General features: G+C 38.3%; 1 protein-coding gene across 1 annotated transcript; it reads right to left on the reverse strand.

Moving 5' to 3' along the window:
• Positions 1–14: 14 nt before the first annotated feature.
• Positions 15–19592, reverse strand: dpy19l1l (dpy-19-like 1, like (H. sapiens)). The gene is made up of 22 exons (XM_088327537.1): positions 19284–19592; positions 19019–19043; positions 17225–17312; positions 14216–14353; positions 14017–14137; positions 13281–13374; positions 11674–11731; positions 11513–11604; positions 11095–11194; positions 10893–10970; positions 9181–9267; positions 9052–9111; positions 8886–8966; positions 8519–8620; positions 8387–8458; positions 8229–8308; positions 7913–7937; positions 5954–6073; positions 5709–5883; positions 3150–3249; positions 2947–3072; positions 15–1648 (listed from the first exon to the last, which is right to left on the reverse strand). The coding sequence occupies exons 1-22, from the start codon at positions 19480–19482 to the stop codon at positions 1486–1488; spliced, it is 2184 nt and encodes a 727-aa protein (XP_088183663.1). The 5' UTR covers positions 19483–19592; the 3' UTR covers positions 15–1485.
• Positions 19593–25091: the final 5499 nt, after the last annotated feature.

Consider the following 25091-nt stretch of genomic DNA (forward strand, 5'->3'; position numbering starts at 1 on the left):
GAGAGTGCATTCAGCACATTTTATAGTACCTTTTATTGAACTACAAAAAAATGACAAGTAAAAATCACATTTTCAAAGAATGCACTGTACACAGTAAGAACACTTACAATTTTTGAAATTATTTAATTATACTATATAAAATAAATCGTCAAGACTTCCCATGTAATGCTAAGCTAAGGAAAACTCAGACGTATTTCTATCTTGTTTCTGTCCTTTGGTTTTTTTCGCAACATTACCAGGGTTTTGAGATGGGAATTGTGCTACCTTTTAAAAATAAAACAGAGGAAACAAAGTGCAATTGTTTTACCTTGACAATAATGCAATGAATGGAACTGCAGTATATATACACTCTTCAAAACTTGAAACGTTTTTGACACAAAATAAAGAGCCTGCCAACACTCTTTAGAAAAAAAATAATTACAATAACATCTCTATTCAAACTGTTTTTTCGCGGGTATCCTGTAAACATTGTAACATCTGCTTGCACATGAATTCAGAGCTGACGTTTAAGGAATTACCAAAACAAAGTAATACTGGTTGCAATGTCACATGTAACTGCATTCTGTGAGAACACTAAGGGGAAATCAATACTCTGTTGATTTATGTATAAAAGAAACAATAAATCATCTTTGCCTGACCTATTTGAAAATCTTCATGACTTTGGCCCTCTGAAGACCTAAGCTAAAACTTGTTTTTTGACGGCAGGGTTCTGTACAGCTTTGTGAACATGCAAAGTGTCCCGTTGTTCCCATTTCTTGTATTAAAATCAATAAAAACTATCATTTGACAATTCAAAGATATCAACAAATGACTTAATGATCTGTCAAGGGAAGGGTACAGAACTGATAGTAAATCATTCTGTGTATGATTTCTGAAAGTCTGGAGCCCATCACAGCCATCTCCGGGCAGTGGGAAGGGGACACCCTGAATTGGTTGCCAGCCAATCGCAGGGCACACGTGGACAGACAATTCACTCGCTCAGTATCACCTAGGGACAATTTGGACCGGCCAATTCACCTGAAATGCATGTCTTTGGAATGTGGGAGGAAACCGGAGTGCCCGGAGGAAACCCACGCAAGCACGGGGAGAACATACAAACTCCGCACAGTAAGGTCATCTATTCTCTTGGGTAAAAATATGAGGCAATTTTGCATTAGATTTGTATGAAAGAGCAGACCATGTCTTGATTGTAGAAAAGTGCAAACACACCCTACTTTGCCAAAATGTGTGTAAAACCTCTACAGTCCGTACAGCCCTTTTGAGACTTCTTGTGGTTAAGGGCTACACAAATAAACAGGGCAGACACAGAGGAATGAATACTGACAGACCTTTGATCCAAAAATGTTGATTAAAAAGAAATAAATCCTCTACTTTTACTAAGACAAAATCAGTCCACACTCCCATCGAGAACCAGTAACACAAGTCCTGTAACAAAATGTCCTTCCTCTAATTCCTTAAAACAGTTTTGAGGAACGTTGAGTGCCGTTATCTGGCATCTTTGTGTACTTTGAGGACTTTGTAGATGTGATTGGCAAAGACGGTGGTGAAGTGCGGTCTTGAGTTCCTGGACATATGAGTGCACAGAGGAGTTTGTCCCACGTTTTGGGGATCCTCCACGTCCCAGATCTCAGGCATGCTGCAACCGGGCCTTGTGAAATTGGAGATAGAAAAAAATAGTATCTTAATTTAAGATCTTAAAAAATACTTTTAGCTTTGTTCTCACGTTAGATCAGTGTTTTTCAACCTTTTTTGAGCCATGGAAAATTTTTGCAGCACACCACTAACCAAAAATGTGATAAAATGACACTGAACAGTATGTTTAATTACAACATAATTTCTCAATTTATTTATACTCAGTCAGTGTTGTGGCTATTTTTGCGATTGCAGAAAAACAGAAAAGAAATTATTCTCCAGTTGTTTTTTTCTGGCAGTGCCTTGCAAAATAGGAAGTTTTCTCTAATGGCATCTCCATCCACAAAACGCACATTAGCCAAGAGCTGAGAATGTCCACTAATATCCGTAGACTCGTCAACTTGCAACGCAAATTTCCTATCGATGCGTATCTTTTCAGAAACATGGCTTCCGATGTCTGTAGACATTTCATCAATACGTCTGGCAATTGTGTCATCAGAGAACGGGTCTTTAGCTATGTCTCTAACTGTCTAGTTGACAACGGCTATACAGGCTGGTAGTATTAATGTCTCTGCCACATTGTGCAGCTTTTTTGATTTAGCAACGAGTTTGGCAACTAGGTACCTCGCTTTTAGCGCTTTCTCATTTACCTTTGTGGTTTTTGTCATAAAGGTTGCCTGTTTCTCTGTAACTACTCGCAAGCGAACAAAACAGTCTGTCGGCTTGTTTTGAAGCGACAGGGTGTCTCGTCTGAAGATGCCGTTTGAGCTTACTCAGCACCATAGCGCTGTTGGATAGCTTCTCGCCACACACCAGGCATAATTGAGTAGGTTTTGTCTCATCCCAGGTGAAAGTAAATCCATATGAAAGATAGCTTTCACTATATTGCCTTGGGCTCACCGTCTTTTCTTTCTTTTTCCCGATACTCATACTAGAACCATCATCTGGGTCAGAGTCTTGTACAGAGCCCAATTCGGTTTCTTTAAGTTTGATAAAAACTTATCCATGACTCTCACCACGATCTGTCACATCATTAATCATCATTAATTATCATTAAGCCTCTCGGAGGAACGATGGAATCAGCTACGTGCTGTCACACTGATGAATATTAAATCACCACCAGTTTTTACAGCACAGACACTTGACAATGACATAATATTTGCAGGAAATGATTCATAAATGTTTTATAAAATTCAAAATTGACATTGGATAATTTCTCATGGCACACTACTGTGCCGCAGCACAGTGGTTGAAAATCACTGCTTTAGATAATGATACAATACAACTGCCCCATTGTGCATTCTTTAATATTACCTTGTTCTCCTGGTGCACCAGGAATCTTCCAGAACAAAAAAGTCAACTCCTAGCTTGTTCAAATTGCTCTTGACAGTGTCTGCAGACATGCGGCTATACATGGAGTACACCAGCTTGGTTCTCTCCCTGAGGAATACCAGAACACAGACATCAACCAATATATGTATCGCAGACCGACCGATCACACGGCGACTGCAATTGACCTCAAACCAGCGTCTTCATAGTGTGGGTGGTTAACAATTGGCCGACCTGTGGACAATTTGACACTGGCCATGGTGGGCATTGCTCCAGCGAACACCGCATCTGCATTACATGGAAAAATATCAAATGCTGAGTGTGTACTCCACCAACTAACGTGTGTTGTATTGTCTGAAGTGGGATGGTTACTTATTCAGAGCTAAAGATGACAACAGGCATAAAGATTAAGTTAACCTGCGCTGAAAATGAATCTTGCTCCATTGGCAGATATTTTTGATCATTTAAAGTTTTACTTCTCTTATTTTACATTATATTTAAACATCTAATTGCCCTGTTTAGTGGTGGGAAAACTTTGAGTTGTGGGTTGCTTTGGGTTAAAAAAATTGGCAATGGTTCTAGGCCGGGAGCAAAAAACAAAAAACATATATTGACTTTATTTTGTTATCTGCCGATAGTTTCAAATCCAATAACTTGGCAATACGTGAGGAAAAAAACGAATATGGCCTGTCCAATTTCTCGTATCATCGCTGACATTTCAAAAAGACTTAATATTTTTCCTTTTTTTCTTCTTCTTTGGGGGCGGCAGTAGCTCAGAAGGTAAAGTGCTCTTGGGATCAAAAGGTCGCAGGTTCGATTCCCGGTGTTGTGCCGAGAAATGCATCCCTGCCGAGATTTGCATCCCCTCGCTACTATAACCACTTTTACTTCGTTTTATCTCACTTTTATATCATTTTTCGAGAATGTGATGGCGAAGATATAACCAAAACCACTTCGACTTGCATTTGTTGGGAATGTATACAATTTAAACCATTCTGTCTTTGTATTTGTTGTGAATGTAATCGAACGGTAATGCACACCGTATATAAATCACTTATGAGAACTGTTATGCACTCTACCATAAAGCTTATTATGCTGAAATAAGCTTTATGGTAGAGTGCATAACAGTTTCAATACGAGCGATTTGAATAGAAAAGGGCAAAATAAACATGCTCAAAAGTGATTTATATATGGTGTGCATTACCGTGCATTACAAAATACGGTTTAAGTTGTATTACATTCCCAACAAATGCAAGACAAAGTGGTTTTGGTTATATGTCCGCTATTATATTCCTGAAAAGTGATATAAAAGTGAGATAAAACCAGGTCAAAGTGGTTATAGTAGCGAGGGGATGCAAATCTCGGCAGGGATGCATTTCTCGGCACAACACCGGCTCCTCCGTGTTATATGTCGAAGTGTCCTTGGGCAAGACACTGAAACCTTAATGCCCCGATAAGCAGGTAGTTGCCTTGCATGGCTGACGCTGCTATTGTTTAGTTAGTGTATGTATAAAAAGGAAAGTGTGAAGCGCATTGTAAAGCGCTTTGGGAGGTCTTCATTGGCTTAAAAAGCTCTGTATAAATGCAGACCATTCTATTGTAAACATTCCATTCATGAAAAAAAAAAACATTTTTTAGAATAGCAGCGAGGATATGCATTAATGAATGAATAAAAATGCAGATCATTGTGTGTACATTTTACAGTAAAATGTTTTGCGTATAAATAGACCCTTGAATCAATTTGGTTTTGAAACACACTTGTACTCGAGCAAAGTAATATAGTAATTTGATGTAACACGGAAATGCTTTATTTCGCTTGAAAATTTCAAATAAATAAAGTACATAAAATAAAGCAACGAACCATGTAGTGTGCCCACCCCTTGCTCTAGTTGAATTCAAAAATCTAAACTTAAAATAATAAGGGGGAGAAAATCTTAAAATATTTAAGCATTTCTAACGAAATAAGAAAATAGTACATACAATAAAAAATGTTTTGCTCAACTATTACTCAGTTTTACAATTTTTTAACATGTTTTTTTTATTAAAATAAGAAGACATTTACTTAAAGATCCCAATCAAAAAAATGACTCAAAATATTTACATAGTTCAAAAAAAACATATACTTAAAATGACGAATTATTTGCTGACTACAAATTGCAATATTATTTTTCCTCACTCTCAAAGAATGTTCCCTTTATTTTACTGGAAAAGTGTGTTTTTTTTATAACATTGTAACGCAGCAAAATACTAGTTTGCGAATTGGTCTGTTAATAGGACAATAATCTATTGCAACAGACCTTATATTAGGATAATTGTAATTTTTATAATTGTAAAGTGTGAGAGTTGAAATTGGATTGCTTTGACTTTTTTTGAAATCTCACAAAATCTGTGTTTTTGTTGCATTAAGGTTAAAACTGTGGTACCACATTCATTTGTTAAGCCATGGGCGTGTGCGACTGTCCTTTTCGTTTGGCACTTTATGGGCTTCTGCGCTTGCCGTACTTTCAGCTATATCACCTCGTGCTGAAGATGATTGCAGTCGTGCACAGACGCCCAGACTTTTGTATTGTTTTGTTTACAGGCAATAAACAGAGTGACTGTGAACCCTTGTGTTGCGCATGATTGAAGGTTGTAACACAAGCATGTTGAAATACTGCAAAAATCTAATTATTAAGGAGGTCTGAAGATATCTTTTTTCATCCTAAGGGAGTGGAAAAGTTGACAAGACTCGCAAATAAATCACTCACCAGGGAGGGCGTTTTCCTGTATCCAGTCCAGAAGCTCCTCCTGAGGAACATTACTAAACTCTCCGATGATGCTCCACTGTGCCTGCAGATTGGCCACCCCGTTGACTGCCATGAGGGCCAGCATAAGAAACACTGCCGCACGATGTTTGGTCTTGTCTCTGATCCAGCCCAGCAGCTGAGGAGAATATAAAAGAGAAGTTGAGGTAAAATACATAATGACAAAGGCTCCGTCATTGGAGAGCTACCTTTCTGGAGCAGATGAGTGAAGCCACGATGCACATGTGTGGCGTGAGGAAAAGCTTCAGGCGCATAATAAGGACAGCCAGACCACTAAAGGCCAGCAGCTGCAAACTGTGATATGCCATCTGCGAGTGTGCATGAAAAAGGATCAGCACCAAATTCTCAACAACACTTAAATACACTAATAGTTTATTCTTTTCAAATCATGTTGCATCAAATCACAAATTAATCTGAAAAAAGACACGACAGGTTGAAACCCGTGGAACCGTCTTCCCAAGGACGTCAGGTCTACAGGGACCCTTGGTATTTTTAAGAGGCTCAAGACCCACTTTTTTTAATATGGCTTTTAAATGATCATTATCATTTTTATTTTTGATCTGTTTAATTTCTAATTTTTTACTGTATAAAACTTTACTTTTATTTAATAGTTTTATGTTATGTTCTGTGGATGAGTGGTTAGTGCGTCCGAAACACAGTTCTGAGGTCATGGGATCAAATCCAACTACCAGCCTTCTTGTGTGGATTTTGCATGTTCTCCCCGTGCTTGTGTGGGTTTCCTCCGGGCACTCTGATTTCCTCCCACATTCCAAAAAAATGCATGTCAGGTTAATTGGCCGGTCCAAATTGTCCCTAGGTAAGAATGAGCGAGTGGGTCCTCTGTCTCTGTGTGCCCTGCGACTGTCTGGCAATCATTTCATGGTGTCCCGTGCCCACTGGCCGAAGATTGCTAGGATGGGCCCCGGCACCCCCGCGACCCTACTGTGGATAAGCAGCGCAGAAAATGGATGGATTTTATGTTCTGCAATTGTTTATATATTTCAGGGTTTCCTCTTTTGGGTGGGTGTGGTTTAATGGCTGAAAATCCTGAAGTTGCCATCCCTATTAGTGTGGATGAGCCTCCCTCAAGTACCTTTCCTCACAAGGCTAGTTTGTGCATTGACATAATCATATTTTATCTCTATCATTGCCTTTTTTGTTTTTATTGTATTTTAACTATTGTGCATGTTAGTTTATAGGATGTTTAGGGTTGTCTCGGAGGTTTGCGTTTGGTGGAGAAGGGATTTTGTTTGTATGCTAAATGCTTTTATACAGCAGTTTGAGTGGCATTTGTTTTTGCCTGAAAAGTGCTTTACAAATGAATTTGATTTGATTTAATTAGAGATCCTTCCCTAAAATAACTTGAAGTTTCTTCTATCCATCATTTAAACAAATGATCATATCTAAAGTCATTACAACAATCATTTGATAGTTCATTTAGAAATGATCAAATAGTTTCAATCACAATCTATATTTCACAGTTTGAGTATTTTTACACATTCTTCTCCTTTCAAGAGAGTAAAAAAGGGGAAATTCCGGAGCAAGTATGGGAAGTGTCCTTCCTCCAAGATCTGTGTATTATTTATTATTGCAACATCCGTTGCAGCCTGGTCATCCTGGAAGACCACATGTGCAGTCCCTTCTCAAGGTTTCTTCATTTTCCTCATGTTGAGGTTTTTGAGTTATTCCTTTCCCTCATGTAGGATTTAGATCAGGGGATGGTGTAATAATAGTCTGTGGTTTGCAATTATCTGTGGTCTGTGCAGCCCTTCGAGACTCTTTGTGATTAAGGGTAATACAAATAAACATGACTTCCTCGTAAAAAATGTTGAAGAAAACTGAGCTTTACCCATAAGCAAGTGAACACATTTGCATTTTGTTAAACAGGTTTCTAACAATGAGAATATTGGTCGCACTTTAGTTAGCTTATTCATTGTTTCTTGATAATGCATTACCCATGAAGCAAACACAATTTATTCAAATAGCTTCGAGGCTTGGTTGAACAGAAAAATAGCTTTTTGTTTATTTGGGCAAAAAACGATTGAAGCAAACACATCTAGCTAGCAATACAGAAGGAACAAAATATTTCAAGTTGGAGTAATTGTAAGACAAGGAACCTTTGGGGAACATAGATAAACATTGCTCACCTCTCCTTTGGTGACAACCTCACCCCTAGAACAGAAAAGAGAAGCTGAATTATGGACATACACACAAGTGCAATGTGTACATTCACTGTGAGTAGTGGTCTGTATCTGCAATGTACAGTAAAATATATATTTTTGTGTGTGAAGATGTAAATACAAACAAAATAAAACAAAAAAAAGATCTATTCTATTCTAAGATCTAAGATTTATTAATATAACAACTTAAGTAATGGTTGGCTGAACATATTTATTTTTAACTTAATGGATCCCTTTGTAAGGGGTAACAAATGGACTGTCACATAATTGTCATTCGTCTGACCTCACAATGTCTGTGTTTTGATCATTATTTTCCAACGTCTTGCCTCCATGCCTCAGATAGTGGATGACATCCTGCATAATCTTCAAAAGATTAAAACAATGATTTTGTGCATTTATCTTTGGAATGGAAACCTATCTCATTGAATGTGATCAGCTTACAGTCTTTGCAACCAAAGCCACTATCAATAGGTTGACTGGGAGCAGTAGTGTTTTCAGGTAGCGTATAGGAGTCTGGGAGACAAAAATAGTGTTACAAATGCCACAATAATTAAAAACAAATTTCAATCTCACCTCCCACTCCATGAAGTCAAATTCTGCAGCACATGTGTACATGAGCGTGTGGAAGTCCTTGTAGCTGGTAAACTTGGACTTGATCAGACCACTGATGTGAGCCTGGGGAGGAAAAATATGGATAATCTTGCTGAGCAGGCAACAAATAAATACACTATTAAAATATAAAGTAAGTTTAATGGCATTGTGTTTTTTATTAGCAGAGACTCAAGACATATTTATCTTTAATTTTCAATTAAGCTCCAACACCCCCCGACCATAGTGAGGATATGCAGATCAGATAATGGATTGATGATTTAGTTTAAGCATCCAATTCTTTATCTTCAAGGTGATCTCCCTCATTATGTAAGAAAATATAATAATTTACGTCATCTGAAGCACCGAGGATTGTGGACAGGAGGAATTTCAGCAGAACAGTGGACCCCACCCAAACCAAAGCCTGCATGATCTGTGGATGACAGAAGGAATTTGAAAACCGTGTTGCATCCCGAGTACACACATCAGTATTGGAATCACAAGTAAATTCTCCTTACCCAGAAGACCAGACCAGTTTTGAAAATCCGGGTGAAGCAATCCCTCAATGCAATGATGGCCTGAAAAATGACATTATTATTTTTTCCCATTAACATAGACAATGTCATAATAGTCTTGACTTGACTCACCCATATCGAGACCAGTGAGGAGGCATAAAATGACGTTAGCAGCATGGCGTTGCCGAACATGAGCACAAAGCAGAAGGAAAGTGCCACCTGCAGTTTGAGTAAACAAAAGGAGGGGGCGACCTTGAACACATCCTATAGCATTGATGACCAAATACAGAGGTACCTCTGCTTACGATTATCTCTACATACGCAAGTTTCAGGTTACAAAGTACCTTGATGGGAAAATACTGCCTCTGATTACAAAGGCATTTTAGGCTACTAAGTCAAAAATACAGTACAGTACAGTACATGCTGCTATTAGCCACTCCCAAAGTTTACAGAACGTTAACAAACTGACTATCGCTTAAATTTTGCCTGGCAACCCAGTGCTCATGGTTATCCCAGCATGCTCTTTGGGTCACCGTCACAGTTCAGAGACTAGGAGGAGGAGGAGGGGTTCCGGCAAGATGGCGGGGAGGATGGCGCAACCCAAATTAAGACTAAAATCATTTTTTTTAAAAAGTGTCGACAAGTTAGGCTATCGCTCATTATGATGACGTCTGCCTTGTGCATTTCCGACGGATTTTCAAAAACCGGCAAAGTCAGACGTCATTGGATCAGTTTTTTCAAGAAACGCGATGCAAAAAGGTAAATTAACATTTTTATTTTGTCATTTATTCTTTGATTTGTTTACATTGAGTGCCTCTCGTTTTAAGTTTATTGTGTGGTAATCTAATTTCACAAGTATTTGTTTCATTTTCTTATGCTCTTTTACGAATTAATAAAATATCATTCTGTACATTAGCGCATTAACCTTCAAAATGCATCGCTACTTATGAAATTTTATGGATATTAAGCTACTCCCAAAATTCATAAAATTCGTAAGTAAAGGTACCACTCTAGTAGCCGGAGCCTCATCAGCCACTATGATGGGCATCAAGTGTTAGAATATTGTAGTATCTCACTGCATATATAGTATGAGTTTTCCAGTTATATCCTTTCTATTATTGTAGTCATCACATAATTCATTTGATTGTTTTAATCGTTTAGTGGTAATTAGTGCACCTTATGATTTAACCTTGTAATTGAATGTAGCCATTCACTTGACATTTCAATGTTCCGGTAATTAAGTGATTGTAACGTTCACATTGTGTTTTGATGTAATATTGAGGGAGTCAGCCTTGGCATTAGCAAGCCACCTGTAATTATATATAGTATTAACAAAGGTCTGTTATCAAACATTGACTCCCTGACTCTTTCTGGAAAATTCCACTTTACTTAGTTTGTGTTCTTTTTCCACTCAAGTTTAGTTCTTGTCAAACCACACCCATGTCTTCGAAAACAATGGCCTATCAGTTTTCCGATATTTTCTTGTGAATGGACTTCGTCTTCTTCACAAACCCAGAATACATTCTATTTTTGTTTTGCTCATTGTAATGTTATCCTCGACAGAACTGTTTTCCTAAGCTTTCGTTTTGTCATATAGCCTTGTTGAACCCCAATGCTTGAATTTGGCAAGCAGAGGGAGAAAAAAAGCTTTGTCTTACTGAAGTGAACTCCAGGCTTTCTCTGATTCTTCAAGCTATTAATTACTCTCTCTTCCGGCACAACTCAGTGTGGCCCAGGATGTTTAAGTAAAATCTAATTCAGTACTCCACTAAAGGGCACTTTAGTACCTGTGAATCGTGATCTAATATGGAAATGGCGTGATAAACAGTTAAATTCCGCTATACCATGTGCGTGACCAACAACGTCTGCATTTTAGATGCATCGAGATAACCCAAGATGTAGGACGCAAACAGGGAGGCCACCTAAAAAAAGAAAGAAAAAAGGGGGTAAGAGATGAACTTTAAAAATCAAATTTAATTGATGTTTTTTGTTCCAATGAAAACATCAATTTGCTTCGTTGGCCTTTCATTCTGCGTGGCTTTTTACCTGCGTAAGCAGCACAAACTGGGCAAACTGCCATGGCAACATAAAGCACACCGTGGAGATTCCTAGAGCAAAGAAAGCCATCCTGCTCGGGTTCCGGGTCCTAATAGTAGGGGGTGATAAACAGAGCCAAAGGGAAAACGAATTAAACAGAAACTCTGCAGACACATTATTAACTACACAATTAAGTGCAACCAATAGGGCTAAGGTTTTACCGTGCATTTCGTGAAACTGCACTATCAATTTATAAAGAATGTATCTCAATGATAATACCTTGATTAAAATCAAGCAGAATTATGAAAAATTCAATATTAACATGTGATATTGTTTTACCATAGGTGAAAATTGTAACACAAATTAACAGGTACATAAAACAATCCCTTCAGCTTCATTGAATAAGTGACATGACAAACACGTTTACCTCAAGATGAATGTGAGTAGCAGCATCTGCAGGACCAGGAAAGGATAAGCAAAGCTTTCTCTCAAGGGAGGTGTCCACATCACGCGTGTGCTCTGACATAAGAAAAGGTGAAATATTAGCTGCTTTTTAATCCCCTTAATATTTCACAAACTTGAACCCACCTCGCCGTGATTAAAGAAGAAACACACGGTTGTCACAATGCCGCCCAGTCGGCTGCCGCTGAAAAAAAAATTAAAAAATAACTACAGAAGAATGTAATCATGGGCCAAACGAAGCGGAAGGAAAAATGTGTAAATCGTAAATGCAATTTGACTGCTTTACAGCCATATTGCATGCTTGTATAGTATCCAAGTAAGAAGTATTGTGACACTGGCATTCCAATACAGACCCAAAAACACTAAAAACAATTGCACTTTTAGCAAGTCCAAAAAGTTTAATTTCAAATGATTGTTCATTATGTTGTTGGATCAATAGTTCAGCTATTCTTAACCCTTTTAACATTCCTGTAAAATTAGCCTAAAATCCCAACCCAAGATGGAGCAAATGTAAATTGAACGCTGTTTTGATGTTTGGGTCTCTTTTTGAAATGTAAAACTTTGAAGTTGTGTCCCAATCTGAAATAATCACTGCAAGTGCTACTAACATTTACTAATCTAAGTTGAAATACATAGGAATAACAGGTTTTTATTCTGGCCTGATTTTTTTCCTGAATCACTTGACTGCAAAACAGTGTAGCATTGGCATCATAGCTGAAAAACAGCAGAGATAATAGCATGAAGTTTTATACTGGTCCCAAGTCAAATTTGATCACAATTTTAAAAAACTAAAGATTGTATTTTAGACATTTTTCTAAAGGTATGTCAAATCATTTCCAGAAGTGGACACAACCGGTTTAAAGCCCTAAAACCTTTCCAAACTTGGTTTTTACTTCGGCCAACTTTTAGATATTGTGAAAGACTTGTAAATGCTTGACTTCTCCTTCCAAAAGTTTATCAATGATTGTGCACATGTGAGCGTGATAATTGGGCGGAAAAATTGATCCAGAGTTGCATATGTTTATTTTCGGCTCTGATTTGAATACACTTAGTAAAATTGCATAAAATTATTTGGGGAATTTCATTGGCTAACCGATGTGTCAATCCACATTTGAATCGGTCACTATTGGCCTGAGATTTTAGAGGCCAAAGTTATCCGTGTAAGGACGTTGAAAAAAAGTTTGCAATTGGCCAAGAGTGGTGTCAATCAAAAGGTCAGAGGCTATTGTCCATTTCCGAAATCATCTGACGTGTCTGTTTGTATTTAAAGGGGAATTATGGAGCAAAAACGAACTTATTACAAAAAGGTTTGGCAAACGATACAGGAATGCTTTTAGAAGGATTTTTTTTTAATCTGTCTGCATTTTTGTGTTTTTGGATTCAATGGACTCTTGTGAATGAAACCAGATCATGTGAATAATCATTTCAAGAGAGGAATATTATAAGACCTTTTGGGTGAGTTAAACCGGCTTTATAATTTTCAGGTATCTTGTTTCAGACTGATCGTGGAGTTTTTGTGATGAGTAAATTTTGAAATGGCGTATCTTGAATCCCATGAGTTAAAACCTTTAATGATAAATAACATGACATATTTCAGGGACTGGTGACACCTTATCAACAGTCTGATGGCCTGCAGATACGTTAAGGGGTTAGAATTACAATTTCTTCACACTTTGAATTATAGACGACAAAAAAATATACAGTTCCAATACCCTCACCCTAAATATCTTTACCTGAGGTAGGCGCCATACAAGAAAAACAGGCTCATCATCACCCCGTTCAGCAGGAACACGCATGCCACATAGAAGTATGCTGGGTCCCCCAAGCCTAATTTATGGAAACACATAAGAGTAAAAAAGAAATCCAAAAGGTTCAATTCCAGAAAAACAATGTGGAAAAAAACACATATTTGATAAGCTGAATTTTAATTTGAAAGATACATTTGTGGAAGTGTTTATATTATATAAATTTTTCAATGGCCTATAAGTTATAACTAATGGCAGTGTCTGAAACTCATGCGAAAAAGTTAGCGGACACCAGGGCAGACAACTCTGAAAAGTTGCCAGCCCAGCAATAAAGTTGCCTGCCCCATTTTTCACAACTTGAAACACAATAATACGACTCAATGCAAAAAAAAAAAAACATTGTTGCTAAGTATTAAGGATGGATAATCTGAAGATATAACAGAACAACACTTTAAATTTAAGTTCATTATAAATCTACTTATAACATTCATTGCATGTATATGACATCGCTGTTTTCCATCTGCCATCAGTATGTACTTGTATTTACTCATCTTAATTCATGCAATGTTTGCGTTGCGTCGTCTGCTACAAGCCACGTGAACTCCTCTTTCCACGATGCTTATAATTTACGTTTACATTTTGTAGCGTCATCAATTTTGTTAGCTTCTTTTGAATATTTCTTCTGGGGCTGAGGTTTTGGCTTGATTCCAGCAACTGGCGGTACCTTCACAACTGTCAACAGGCGACAAGCCTTCTCCTCTGTTAATAGACCAGCACATCTTGGTGGGAATGCTGAAGTAGCCCATGACAGACGTGTGAATCCGGTAACCGCCGGCCAAAACCACCTTAACCACAAAAATAGTCAGTAAAAGCAGCCGCGTAGACGAGCTTTAATGAAATAACATAAAACTGAATGAAAATACCTCGGGGTAAAGATTAAACCTTTTAAGGGTATTTATGACAAGCGGGTACTCGGTCAGTCGATCATTCATGACCATATGCAGGCCATGGGTGAAAGAAGGCGCCTCAATAATGGTTTTGTAGTATGAGTAGTACAAGCCCTGCAATTAAAAAAAAGACAAGCACATTAAATTTATCCATCTATCCACCGACAGCAAGACAAACACATACAAAAACAAGGAAAATAAAAAAAGGAAAAAGAAGCGAAAAACACACACAATATTTCGTGCCATGGCTAACCCAAATGCCCTAACACCCAAACAAGTTAAGCACTTCGGCATCCAAGTCGGCCATGCTTTCGTCCGTCTAGAGGAAACGGGACACAAGAAAGCGGCCATGTCACTCGGGTCAGGGTATTCTATTCGACAGCAGTGCCCGAGAGCTTTCACTGGTTCACCCCTGCAGCATCATACGGGTGCCCTGCCCATCCCTTAGAGCACATATGTCAGAGTCAAGGCCCGCGGGCCACATTAGGCCCGCAAGAGGGTTTTACCTGGCCCGCGTGACGATATCAATATATTATTAGATCCGGCCCGCAGGCCGCTGCAAGCCAGCAGCCCGCAGTACGCATGAATACTACATTTCCCACAATGCAACGGGGACGCGCCGAGCGGGAGCAAAGCGGGAGGCGGTTTGATTTATTCAGCAGTCGATCAGCAGCAGTCATTAGCATAACAGCAAAAATTAGCCCACAGATACCCATCAACAATGGCTAAACGGAAGGTGGACACTGAAAACCGGGGCTTTCAAACAAGGTGGGAGTTGGAGTACATGTTCACGGAGGTAGCTGGAAAACCTGTGTGTCTGCTATGTGGAGAAAGTGTGGCGGTGCTGAAAGAGTATAATATTAGACGGCATCATGAAACAAAACACACGCCTCAAACAAGTAATGTAGAGTTGTAGTAATACAGTACTGTATATAAATGTATGTAAATACAGTAATAATACAGTAATGTTTCCTGTGCAATTACACATTTGAAGTTTTTACTCCGTTCAAGTTTAAAAGTTAAATATGCACATAAAGAAGGTCTTGTTTTTTGTTGTTCCCCTTGGGAATTTTAAAGCTTTATTGTCTATGTTGACTATGTTGTTTTTGTTTGCTGACTCTGTCCTGGGAGTGTTTCTTGTTTTTCGGCTTTTCATGGAAAATAGATCTTGATGTGGACAACAGTCTTTTGATAAAATTGTCTCCTATTTAGCAGAGAAAATGACTTTTGATTGTTATTATTTGTTAATCAGTAATTCCTTTTTTTCACACTAACCCAGAGAAAGCACAGAAAGGAAAGTCAATGTACATTTGAGCAGGACAGATGAGGTCCAGTGTGTTGATTGCTATTGGTTTTAAGTAACAAGAGATTTTTGCACTTTATTTTATTTCGAGGCAATATTTTTTTTTAATAATTTCAGATGATTGAATGATAGAAAATGGTTATGAGTTGTTGTTATGAGATATGTTATGAGTTTTTTATATAAAGGACATTTGTATTTTGTGCCTGCTGAAATTAAAAATGACTGACAAGAGTCATAAGAAAATATTGCTTTATTTATCCAATCATATTGTAATATATTTGTTGTGTTTTCAGTAGGTTAAATCTTGGTTTCAGTAAAGATTGGACAGTCCGGCCCTCGGCTTATAGCCAAATGTTTTATTTGGCCCTCCGTCCATTTGACTTTGACACCCCTGCCTTAGAGCAAGTCCAACATCCCACTATCCTTTCTCAACACCTCTCCACTCATTCCTATCACCAACAAGAGCTCTAGCTTCCACTAGATTTAAACCTATTTCCCGCAGTGCACTCATCACACCATCCATCCACGTCAATCGCGGCCTTCCTCATGGTCTCCTTCCATTTACTTCTGCTCTGTAGATCCTCTTCAACATTCGCTCCTCATCCATCCTCTCCATGTGTCCAAATCAAAAGAATACTCCCTTATCAACACGCTTGCTCAGTTCCACTACTACTTTAGTTCTGGCTCTCACAATTTCATTTCTCAATCTATCCAATCTTGTCACTCCTAACATACTCCTCAAACACTTCATCTCAAAAACATTTAATTTCCTTCTGAAATCTGCGTTCAGGCTCCAAGTCTCTGCACCATACAATACGGTCGGCACAATCAGACTCTCATACGGTCCCCTCTTAACATCCATATTCATACTCTTGTTGTTCATCACTCTCCTCAGAGCACCCAAAACCTTGCTTCCTTGATTCACTCTGTGAAATACCTCGCACTCCATTCCACCAACTGCAGCCACATCACAACCCAAGTACTTAAAGCTTTCAACTTCTTCCGGCACCTGTCCATGTAACCTTATCTCCAACGCCATGCTCATTTCATCACTGAACACTCCATTACCTTACTCTTCCCAACATTCACACATAACTTACCTATAACACACTCTTCCAAACTCCCATTAGCAACCTTCTCTAGGTTTCCTCAGAAGCAGCCACAAGCGCTGTGTCACCTGCAAACAACAACTGACTTACCTGCCACACCGTTCCACTGTTATCCATCATCTCTACACCTCTGCCAAATACTCTTGCATTCACCTCTCTCACCACACCGTCCATGTACACATTAAACAGCCATGGTGACATCACACACCCCTGTCTCACACCAGTCAACACAGGGAACCACTCACTTGTCTCACTCCCTACTCTTACACATGCTCTGCTGTGCACGGTAAATAAATAAATAAATAAATAAATAAATGAAGCATCACACCACATCGGAGGAGTGGTGACAAAACGAGGAAGAAAAAGGGAAGTGCTGCAGCCAATCAACTGCACACACTTTTAGCAATTGCAAAATACTGACATAACCACCTCTACAAATTAAAAGGACTTTTATTCTTTCAGAATCCTCTTGAAATATTCCTAAAAAATACTGGCAGTTAAAAAATATCTATATCAATATAATAAAATTAACTTACATAAATACCAAGCATAAAATCTAGAAAACTTTTTTACCATTTCTGTGCGGAAAGCCATTTCCTTCTCGAGGTTGGACAAGTGTGAAAAATGTCTGTCATTCTCAAACAGCTGCGTGAGATGATACCTGTAAGTAGAAAACAACAATATTATTTCAGCTCAATAAATAGTATAACAAATATAACCATTGCATAGTAATCATTAACTATAATATCATCTTCTAAAATAAGATTTAAAAAAAATTGTAGAAACATAAAAACAGTAAACAAACAATGACGTAAGTCCAGTCTATGGGCTGCACAGACCACATATTATTGCAAACCACAGACTATTATTCCACCGTCCCCGGATCTAAAACCTACATCAGGGCAAGGGAAAACTCAAAAACTTCAAGTCATGTTTATTTGTTTGGCCCTTAATCACAAGGAGTCTCAAATGGCTGCACAAACCCGACTACTGCAAACTACAGACTATTATTCCACCATCCCCTGATCTAAAACCTTCATGAGGGCACGGAAAACTCAAAAACCTCGAGGAACATGAACACGGGGAAAATGAAGTAACAGTAGTGTAAAAGAAGTACACATTTTTTAAGCTGAGTGGAACTTGTTTTGGCGAGAAGGTTATTTTATGGAAGAGGGACCCTTGTAGAAAGAAAAATGTAACCCTTTGCCTTCAAAATACACAGAAAGTTATATTTGCTTTACTGGCCGATTTAAGTGCATTAAGGTAAATAACAATAACGCAAAAACAGTCTTCTTTTTAAAGGTGTGGTGAGTTGCTTGAGGTCTCCTTAAAACCTGAAAGTTAACAATTTTCACTATTAAATATGTGTTATACAAGACCAACTGAATTTAAAGAAACCTTTATGCTTTATTTTCCACTGTGCCCATCTGTATCTTACTTTTATAAGAGATGTTTGGGGCAGAACAAATTAGGTTCGAGGAATGGGGGCTGGTTGGAATGCTAAAGAGTGACTTCACGCGCCGCCCTACATGTTTTGTTTTTATTTGCATTTGTCAGCATAGCGTGAAAATTGTAAAAGAAAAGGCCTGCTTTAAGTGGAGTCCAAACCCAAGACAGATGACAAAAGAAGAGTTTAATTTTGGTGCATCCGATAAATGCACGAACTTGCACGCGCACCATGAACGATCAATCATCACTTATAAGCAATGGCGGTACAGAGTAACAGACTTCCAAATTCCATACAGCTCCTTAAAGTACAAACTTTAGTCAGTTGACAGATATTTCAGATGTCTAAATTTTAGAAAATATACAACAGCAGAACACCAATTTGTCAATTCATTCTGAAATTAACGATAAAGAATAGAATAGAACAAAACAAAACAGAACAGGACAAATCAGAACAGAAGAAAATAGAACAGAACAGAATATACCTTTGTTATCACTGTTACAAAATGGGTTGAACATATTGTGACAACGAAATTGGACGTGGCACTCCAGTTCACATTTTATTGAGAGAATTTAAAAAAAAAATAATGACATCAAGATGCTGACGATGGAGTGGGTATAAAGTGCCATCAATTAATTAGAATAACATTATCTTTACTGACAATAATAACAATGTAGTGTGTATTGGTTTACAACGATATTAAAACATGGTACTCCATAATTCGCATATAAGAGACTAATAGATAGGGTAAGATTAGATAGAATACTGGCTGGTAACCAGTTCAGGGTGTCCCCTGCCCACTGCCCGAAGATAGCTGTGATAGGCTCCAGCACCCCCGCGACCCTACTGAGGATAAGCGGTGCAGATAACGGATGGTTAGATAGAATACTGTGATTTATATGCACGTTTTAAAAACTCACCAGTGGAGATATCCACTCACAGCAGCTGTAGACAGACAGAAATACAAATGAAACACTTTAGCTCTCGTTAGAAAAACTCCACGAGGAAAAAAATTAAGAAGGAATTAGCAGTGAGATGCAGCTAACCCTCGCAAGCTAACAGGTGAGCTAACGTTAGCACGGATGTTGACGTATGGCTGAGGAGACTCATTTTGTTATTCGAGATTTTTGCCCGGTTTAGGAAACTTCAAAACGAATTTAAATGTCAGAACGCTTCGGAGTTTACCGAGGATAAGAGTGAATCCCAGCCCGGCTACTGTGGAGGGAGTTAGCCCCAGCTTGTGCCGGTTAGTCGACAGCCCGTTGGCGGCTTTGGCATCCTTGGAAGAGGCTCGTTTTGAGACGCTTTTGCCAGCAGAAGCGAGCGTGGGGTTCTTTTCGCTTTTGTCGTTCTTGCCGCTCTGTTTTCGGTTTTTGGGCGCCATGAAGAGCCACGAAGGAGAAAGGTAAATAGGAGAAAGTGAGTAGCCACAGAGTGGCGGTGCGCGCCCACTTTTGAACTGCTCTCGTGAAGATGCTTTCACTTGCCACAGTCGTAATGGTGGGCGGATGGTCCAAATGTCGACTTTTTTTTTTCTTTTTTCTTTTTTAATACTTTTTTTCCATTTTCAGACACACAGCAACAAATATAATGTTGAAAAATAAAAAATAAAAACACAAAAGTAAAAATAAATGACATGTTTAAGCCTGGGTTCTCAAACAGTGGGGCGCGAGGCTCTGTTAAGGGGGGCGCGGGCGTGTTTGACTTTGGCTTACCTGACAACAGTGTTCCCTCTAAACTGCGCGCGTGCGCAATCGCACACTGCCTGCACATTCTCAGCGCACAAGATAATCTAGCCAGCTCACAAAAATCAGGGCTCCAAATTGCTAATAAAGAAGCGAATTAATTCAAAGTTACAGTGCATGAAGGTAAAAATACACGGGTTCCCCAGACGTTGTGTCCTAAATGCGGTATTTAGAAGTCAAGGTCGAAGTAAAACGAAGTTGAGTAAAGTTAGTAGAGTTTGTAGAGAACTGGCTTCTTCGGCGCGGCTCACTGAAGGGAACCGTCTCTTTCGGGTCCCAAGTGGCTCTTCGGGTTGTTTTTGCTTCTTTAATCCCTACACGACCAAATATCATGTAAAATTGTGCACAAAATGACTTAAAGGAAGGGGGGGAAATAGAACAAAAAAAGAAAAAAATACCAAAATGAAAAAGTAGTGAAAAGCTGAGAAAAAAGAAACAAAAGTAAGAGAAAAAAAAGAAGGAAAATTTTTAGAAAAAAGCCAGAAAAGAAAGAAACAAAGGAAATAAGTAAATAGAGAACAAAAAGAAAAAAGTAACAGCTAGGAAAAAATAAACACAATGAGATTTTTTTAAAAGGAATTTAAACAAAGTAGAAAAAAACACAGAAAAAGAAGAACAAGTTTGTGTTGCATTCAAATAATTTCCAATTATATCAAGTGAATCTTGTTGTCAACATCGTACTTCCACTAAAGAATGTGATTAAGTACAGTTCTGTATCCAACTAAATAAGCCCCCAAAAATGTTAGTATTGTGCGTCAAAAGATAGCAGGGAAAAAAAATCTTGTGAAAGAATTGTTGTAAAAACAAATGAAGTTTGTAGGCCGTACAACCTTTGCAATAATACATTAGTCAATTCATTCAAAAGTGAAAAATAATTTTGCATTGCCGGAAACTCAGCAAAATGTAACTTGCTGTCAAATTTTGGACATGTTTGATAATGATTGGGATTGCCGTTGCTCACTGTTGTTTCAAGCGTTGCTCACCGGCTTTGTGTGAACGCTCAGACCTGTGGAAAATTACAGGGAACATTGCGCTGTCAACCTGTACGGTTTTGCCGTACAAAGTACGTTTTTTTTTTTATGCATTTTAAGACGTGTACGACGTACAAGGAAATCTGTACGGAAGACACAAATTTGTCAATGATGGGTACCATCCGGTATACACCGACTATAACCAAACGGCAAATCAATCAGGTCATACGAGTTTGCCACGGTAGCCTCTATCTCAGTATCGTTTTTTTCGTTGCAAACGAAGCCAGCGGTTTGATTCTACTGTGCGCATCCGTCTGCCGCCTCTGGATTTCCCATCATGCATCATTCCGAAAGAAAAAAAAATATGGTGTACGATTATTTTGGGTTTTGTACGGGAAAATATGACAGTTTGTACGGGCATGGAGCCGTGGAGGTTGACAGGTATGCTTTTAGTGAACTTTTTTTTCCGAAATAAAGTGCAATTGCACCTCCACTACACTAACGCGCAACGGCGTTCTCATTGATGGAGTGTTTTGTTTACATTTAGCACTGTCTCAAACAAAGTTTGCCCAGACGCCCGGGGCGTGCATCTTTGCGTCGGGCGTACAACTTTGCAAAACGTCTCTGCCCGGGTGGCCGACAACTTTTTCAGAAAAGGAAAAAAAATATTTAGGTTTTTATTTTTTATTTTTATTTTTTTTATTTTTTTTTCAAATCAAACGTTTGCTTTATTTCGATTTCGAAATCTTCGTTCGGTTTAAACATTTCTGAATTTCGGTTTGTTTGGCAATTTGCATACTCGGCAGCCAATCAGAAGCCTGCATCGGATAACTTCTGGACTTTCCCGAGCGTTATAAGGTCGTGCATTTGCATATCATTTTCCAAAGTAGACGCACAGAGAACAATCAATAAAGTCAATAAGTGGTTAGGAATCAAGCCAAAACCTCAGCCCCAGAAGAAATATTCAAAAGAAGCTAACAACATTTATGACGCTACGAAACGTAAACGTACATTAAAAGCATCGTGTAAAGAGGCGTTCACGTGGCTTGTGGCAGACGACGCAACGCAAACATTGCATGAATGAAAATGAGTAAATACAGGTACACACTGATGGTAGATGGAAAACAGCAATGTCATATACGTGCAATAAATGTTAGGAGTAGATTTGTAATAAACTTAATTTTAAAGTGGTGTTCTGTTATATCTTCTGATTATCAACCCTTAATCCTTTGCAACAATGTTTTTTTTGCGATTAGTGGTCTTATTGTGTTTCAAGTTGTGAAAAATGGGACAGGCAACAAGTTTTCTGCCCTGGTGTCCGGTAACTTTTTGTCATGAGTTTCAGACACTGCATTTAGCCTACCTTGCATTTGGCACAAAGTAAAAGCATTGAGTAAGAAGTGTAGACACAAAGTGTAGCAGACCCTCAAGTGACCCCATTAAAAAATATTTAACACAGACGAAGAGAGACAGGCTAAAGAGATAAACAAAGGCTCCTCCCGAAAGCTAAGACGCAAAGTTTGACAAACTGTACGTAGCGCTTCACTGCGACCATGGAAGGAGACAAGCAAATAATTGTGTGCTTGTTACATTAAAAATGTTGGCAGCAAACAGCATGAAGCCAAATAAATTTTAGCTGTCACTTAAAGACATTGCAACCTAATCATGCTGATAAGATGCTTGTTTTTTCCCAGCAAAATTGCAAACACACTATATTATGACACCATCCCCTGATCCAAAACCTACATGAGGGCAAGGATAAACTCAAAAACCTCAGCATGGAGAAAATGAAGAAACTCTGAAAAGGGACCACATAAGGTCATCCCCCTTCCAGGATAACCGGTCAAAATAGATGTTGCATCAACAAACGATAAAAGTAAAAATTAAATACAACATGATTGAAAAAAATATGAAATAAAAAATAAAAACAAAATATGAAGATTGACCAGGTTGCAATGGATGTAGTATTAACAAACGATTCACAGATATTGTCAACATGAAATATACATCATTCAAAAGCTATAGAACAGAAGGGTGTTTGAAGCCTAGATTTAAACAGTTCCATTGAGGTTGCAGATCGAATCTCAGATGGCAGAGCATTCCACAGCACCGAGGTCTGAATGGAGAACGCTCTCGAACCTGCAGATTTCTTCTTGGCTCTTGGGATCACTAGTAGACCAGCACTTTCAGAGTGAAGGCTCGGGACAGGAACCTTAAGTGACCTTAATCAAACATTAAATGAATTAAAATAAATGTTTATTTTATAATACAATTGACCAAATCCTTTATTGGGTTGTAGATAATTTTTATAAGGACTCACCTGGACTTTCTTGATTAAAACACATATCAGAGTCGTTATTTATGCCACAGTTGGAGTCTGATTTGCCAGACTGCACACACTCTGGCCTGATGACCATTTACTCTGGATGTTATCGATTCCAAACAGTGTCTTGTAAGATCTTTCGCAATGCACGTGAAACATTGTCCAAGTTTCGAAATTCATGTTGCAGAAATGCTGTCCCCAAGTGCACGTTAACCACCACTACAGGAAGCTTGTCTCGTGATCATGGTGACGTCACGCAGTTGCAGAGCTCACCCAAAATCAAACTAATCATCCCCCAAAATTATAGTATTTCAAAAACTCTCTTTTCATTAATAAGGGGCAGGTTAAAGTAGGCTGGAATTTGATTTAAAATGCTAAATAAACATGAAAAATAAAAAATAAAAAAGGAAAACAAACTGAAAATTTGAACAACGCTGCGTCGGAAATACTCCCCTGCCTTGAAATGGTTGAGTCCATTTCCTTCCTAGCACCGTATCGTAGGATTTATGAAGTAGTATTTTTGTAGTATTTTCAAAACTAGAATTTTTGTAGTATGTCTGAAGTTGTATTTTTGTTGTATTCCTGTAGTCATAATGTAGTACTTTTTGTAGTAGTTTTTGTGGTATTTTTGTACTATTTCAATTGTAGAACATTTAATATAATAATAATAATAATTTCCTTTGTATTGTCATTCTTTGTAACAATGTACACAGAACGAAATGTCGATACACCTGACCCGTTGTAGCGAGTCGATTTATATTATATATGTAGTATTTTGTAGTATTACAATGTCTTTAAGTGAGTTGTATTTTTATAGTATTCCTGCCGTCAGATTTTTATAGTATTACAGCACTTTTTTGTAGTATTTTTTAATATTTCTACAGTAGTATTTTGAATTACTTACATAGAATACTTTTTGTAGCTCATCTTTAGTATATTTGTAGTGTTGTTGTACTTGTATTCTTTTAGTATTTCTGTTGTAATATTTCTGTAATAGTAATTTTGTATCATAGTATTACTGTATTGGTATTTTTTTAAGTATTTCCATAGTATTTTTTTTATTCGGATGAAGAAAAAAATGACATATTAAACCCTGTCTTGAAGCACTAATTCTATCTCTCTCTCTCTCTCTCTCTCTCTCTCTGTCTCTGTCTCTCTCTCTAAATATATATACAGTATATATACTAATTCATAGATGAGATTATTTTACTTTTAACACATGTTGTATCCTGTCATGATTACTGATGTGACTCACCTGTGCCTGCTCATTTGGCGCCAACCATCGCAGGTTCTGATTGGCTCCCTGTCACTATTTGTACCCAGTCCTTTCAGTCCCCTGTCGTCGGTCCGTCTGCAAACCTCAGTGTATACTAGACAAGCCTTTTTCGACCCTGACTCTCGCCTGTCCTGTTTTTGCTCCCGTCCGTCTCCGGCTATGACCCGTTTTGATCCTGACTACGTCTACTCTCCCGTTCTGGCTTACGACTCGTTTCCGACCACGCTTCGCTCTCCCGACCAGTTTTTCCGTCCCTTACACCACCATCGCTCGCTACGGAAGATCCACTTCCCTTTTCGGATCACCGCCCGAATCCGAGAGCGACTTGCTTCCCCAGCCAGCGAACAGTGTATCGTGGGCGCAGCCCTTCCTCTTTCTTTCGATAAAACTTGTGGTAAATGTCACGCAATTGGGTCCAGTATCCGTCCTGACAGTAGCCTAGTAACAAAAAAAATACAAGTAATGTATTATGTATTATGTTGTTTTTTTTAACGGTAAGACTCGTAAGATTTTTTGTGCAACAATACATGTATTGCATGAAAACTGATGCATCATATACAATGTGTGTAAAAAGTCTCCACAGTACACAACCCTCTACAACCGCTAGGTTTTTGACGATAATGGAAGAAAAATTGATCAATATAATTAATTTCCAAACACTCCCATTGTCAATGTGAC

Source organism: Urocampus carinirostris, chromosome 2 (assembly GCF_059441175.1).
Source record: "Urocampus carinirostris isolate Australia breed hairy pipefish chromosome 2, RoL_Ucar_1.0, whole genome shotgun sequence".
In the NCBI taxonomy this organism is placed as follows: Eukaryota; Metazoa; Chordata; class Actinopteri; order Syngnathiformes; family Syngnathidae; genus Urocampus; species Urocampus carinirostris.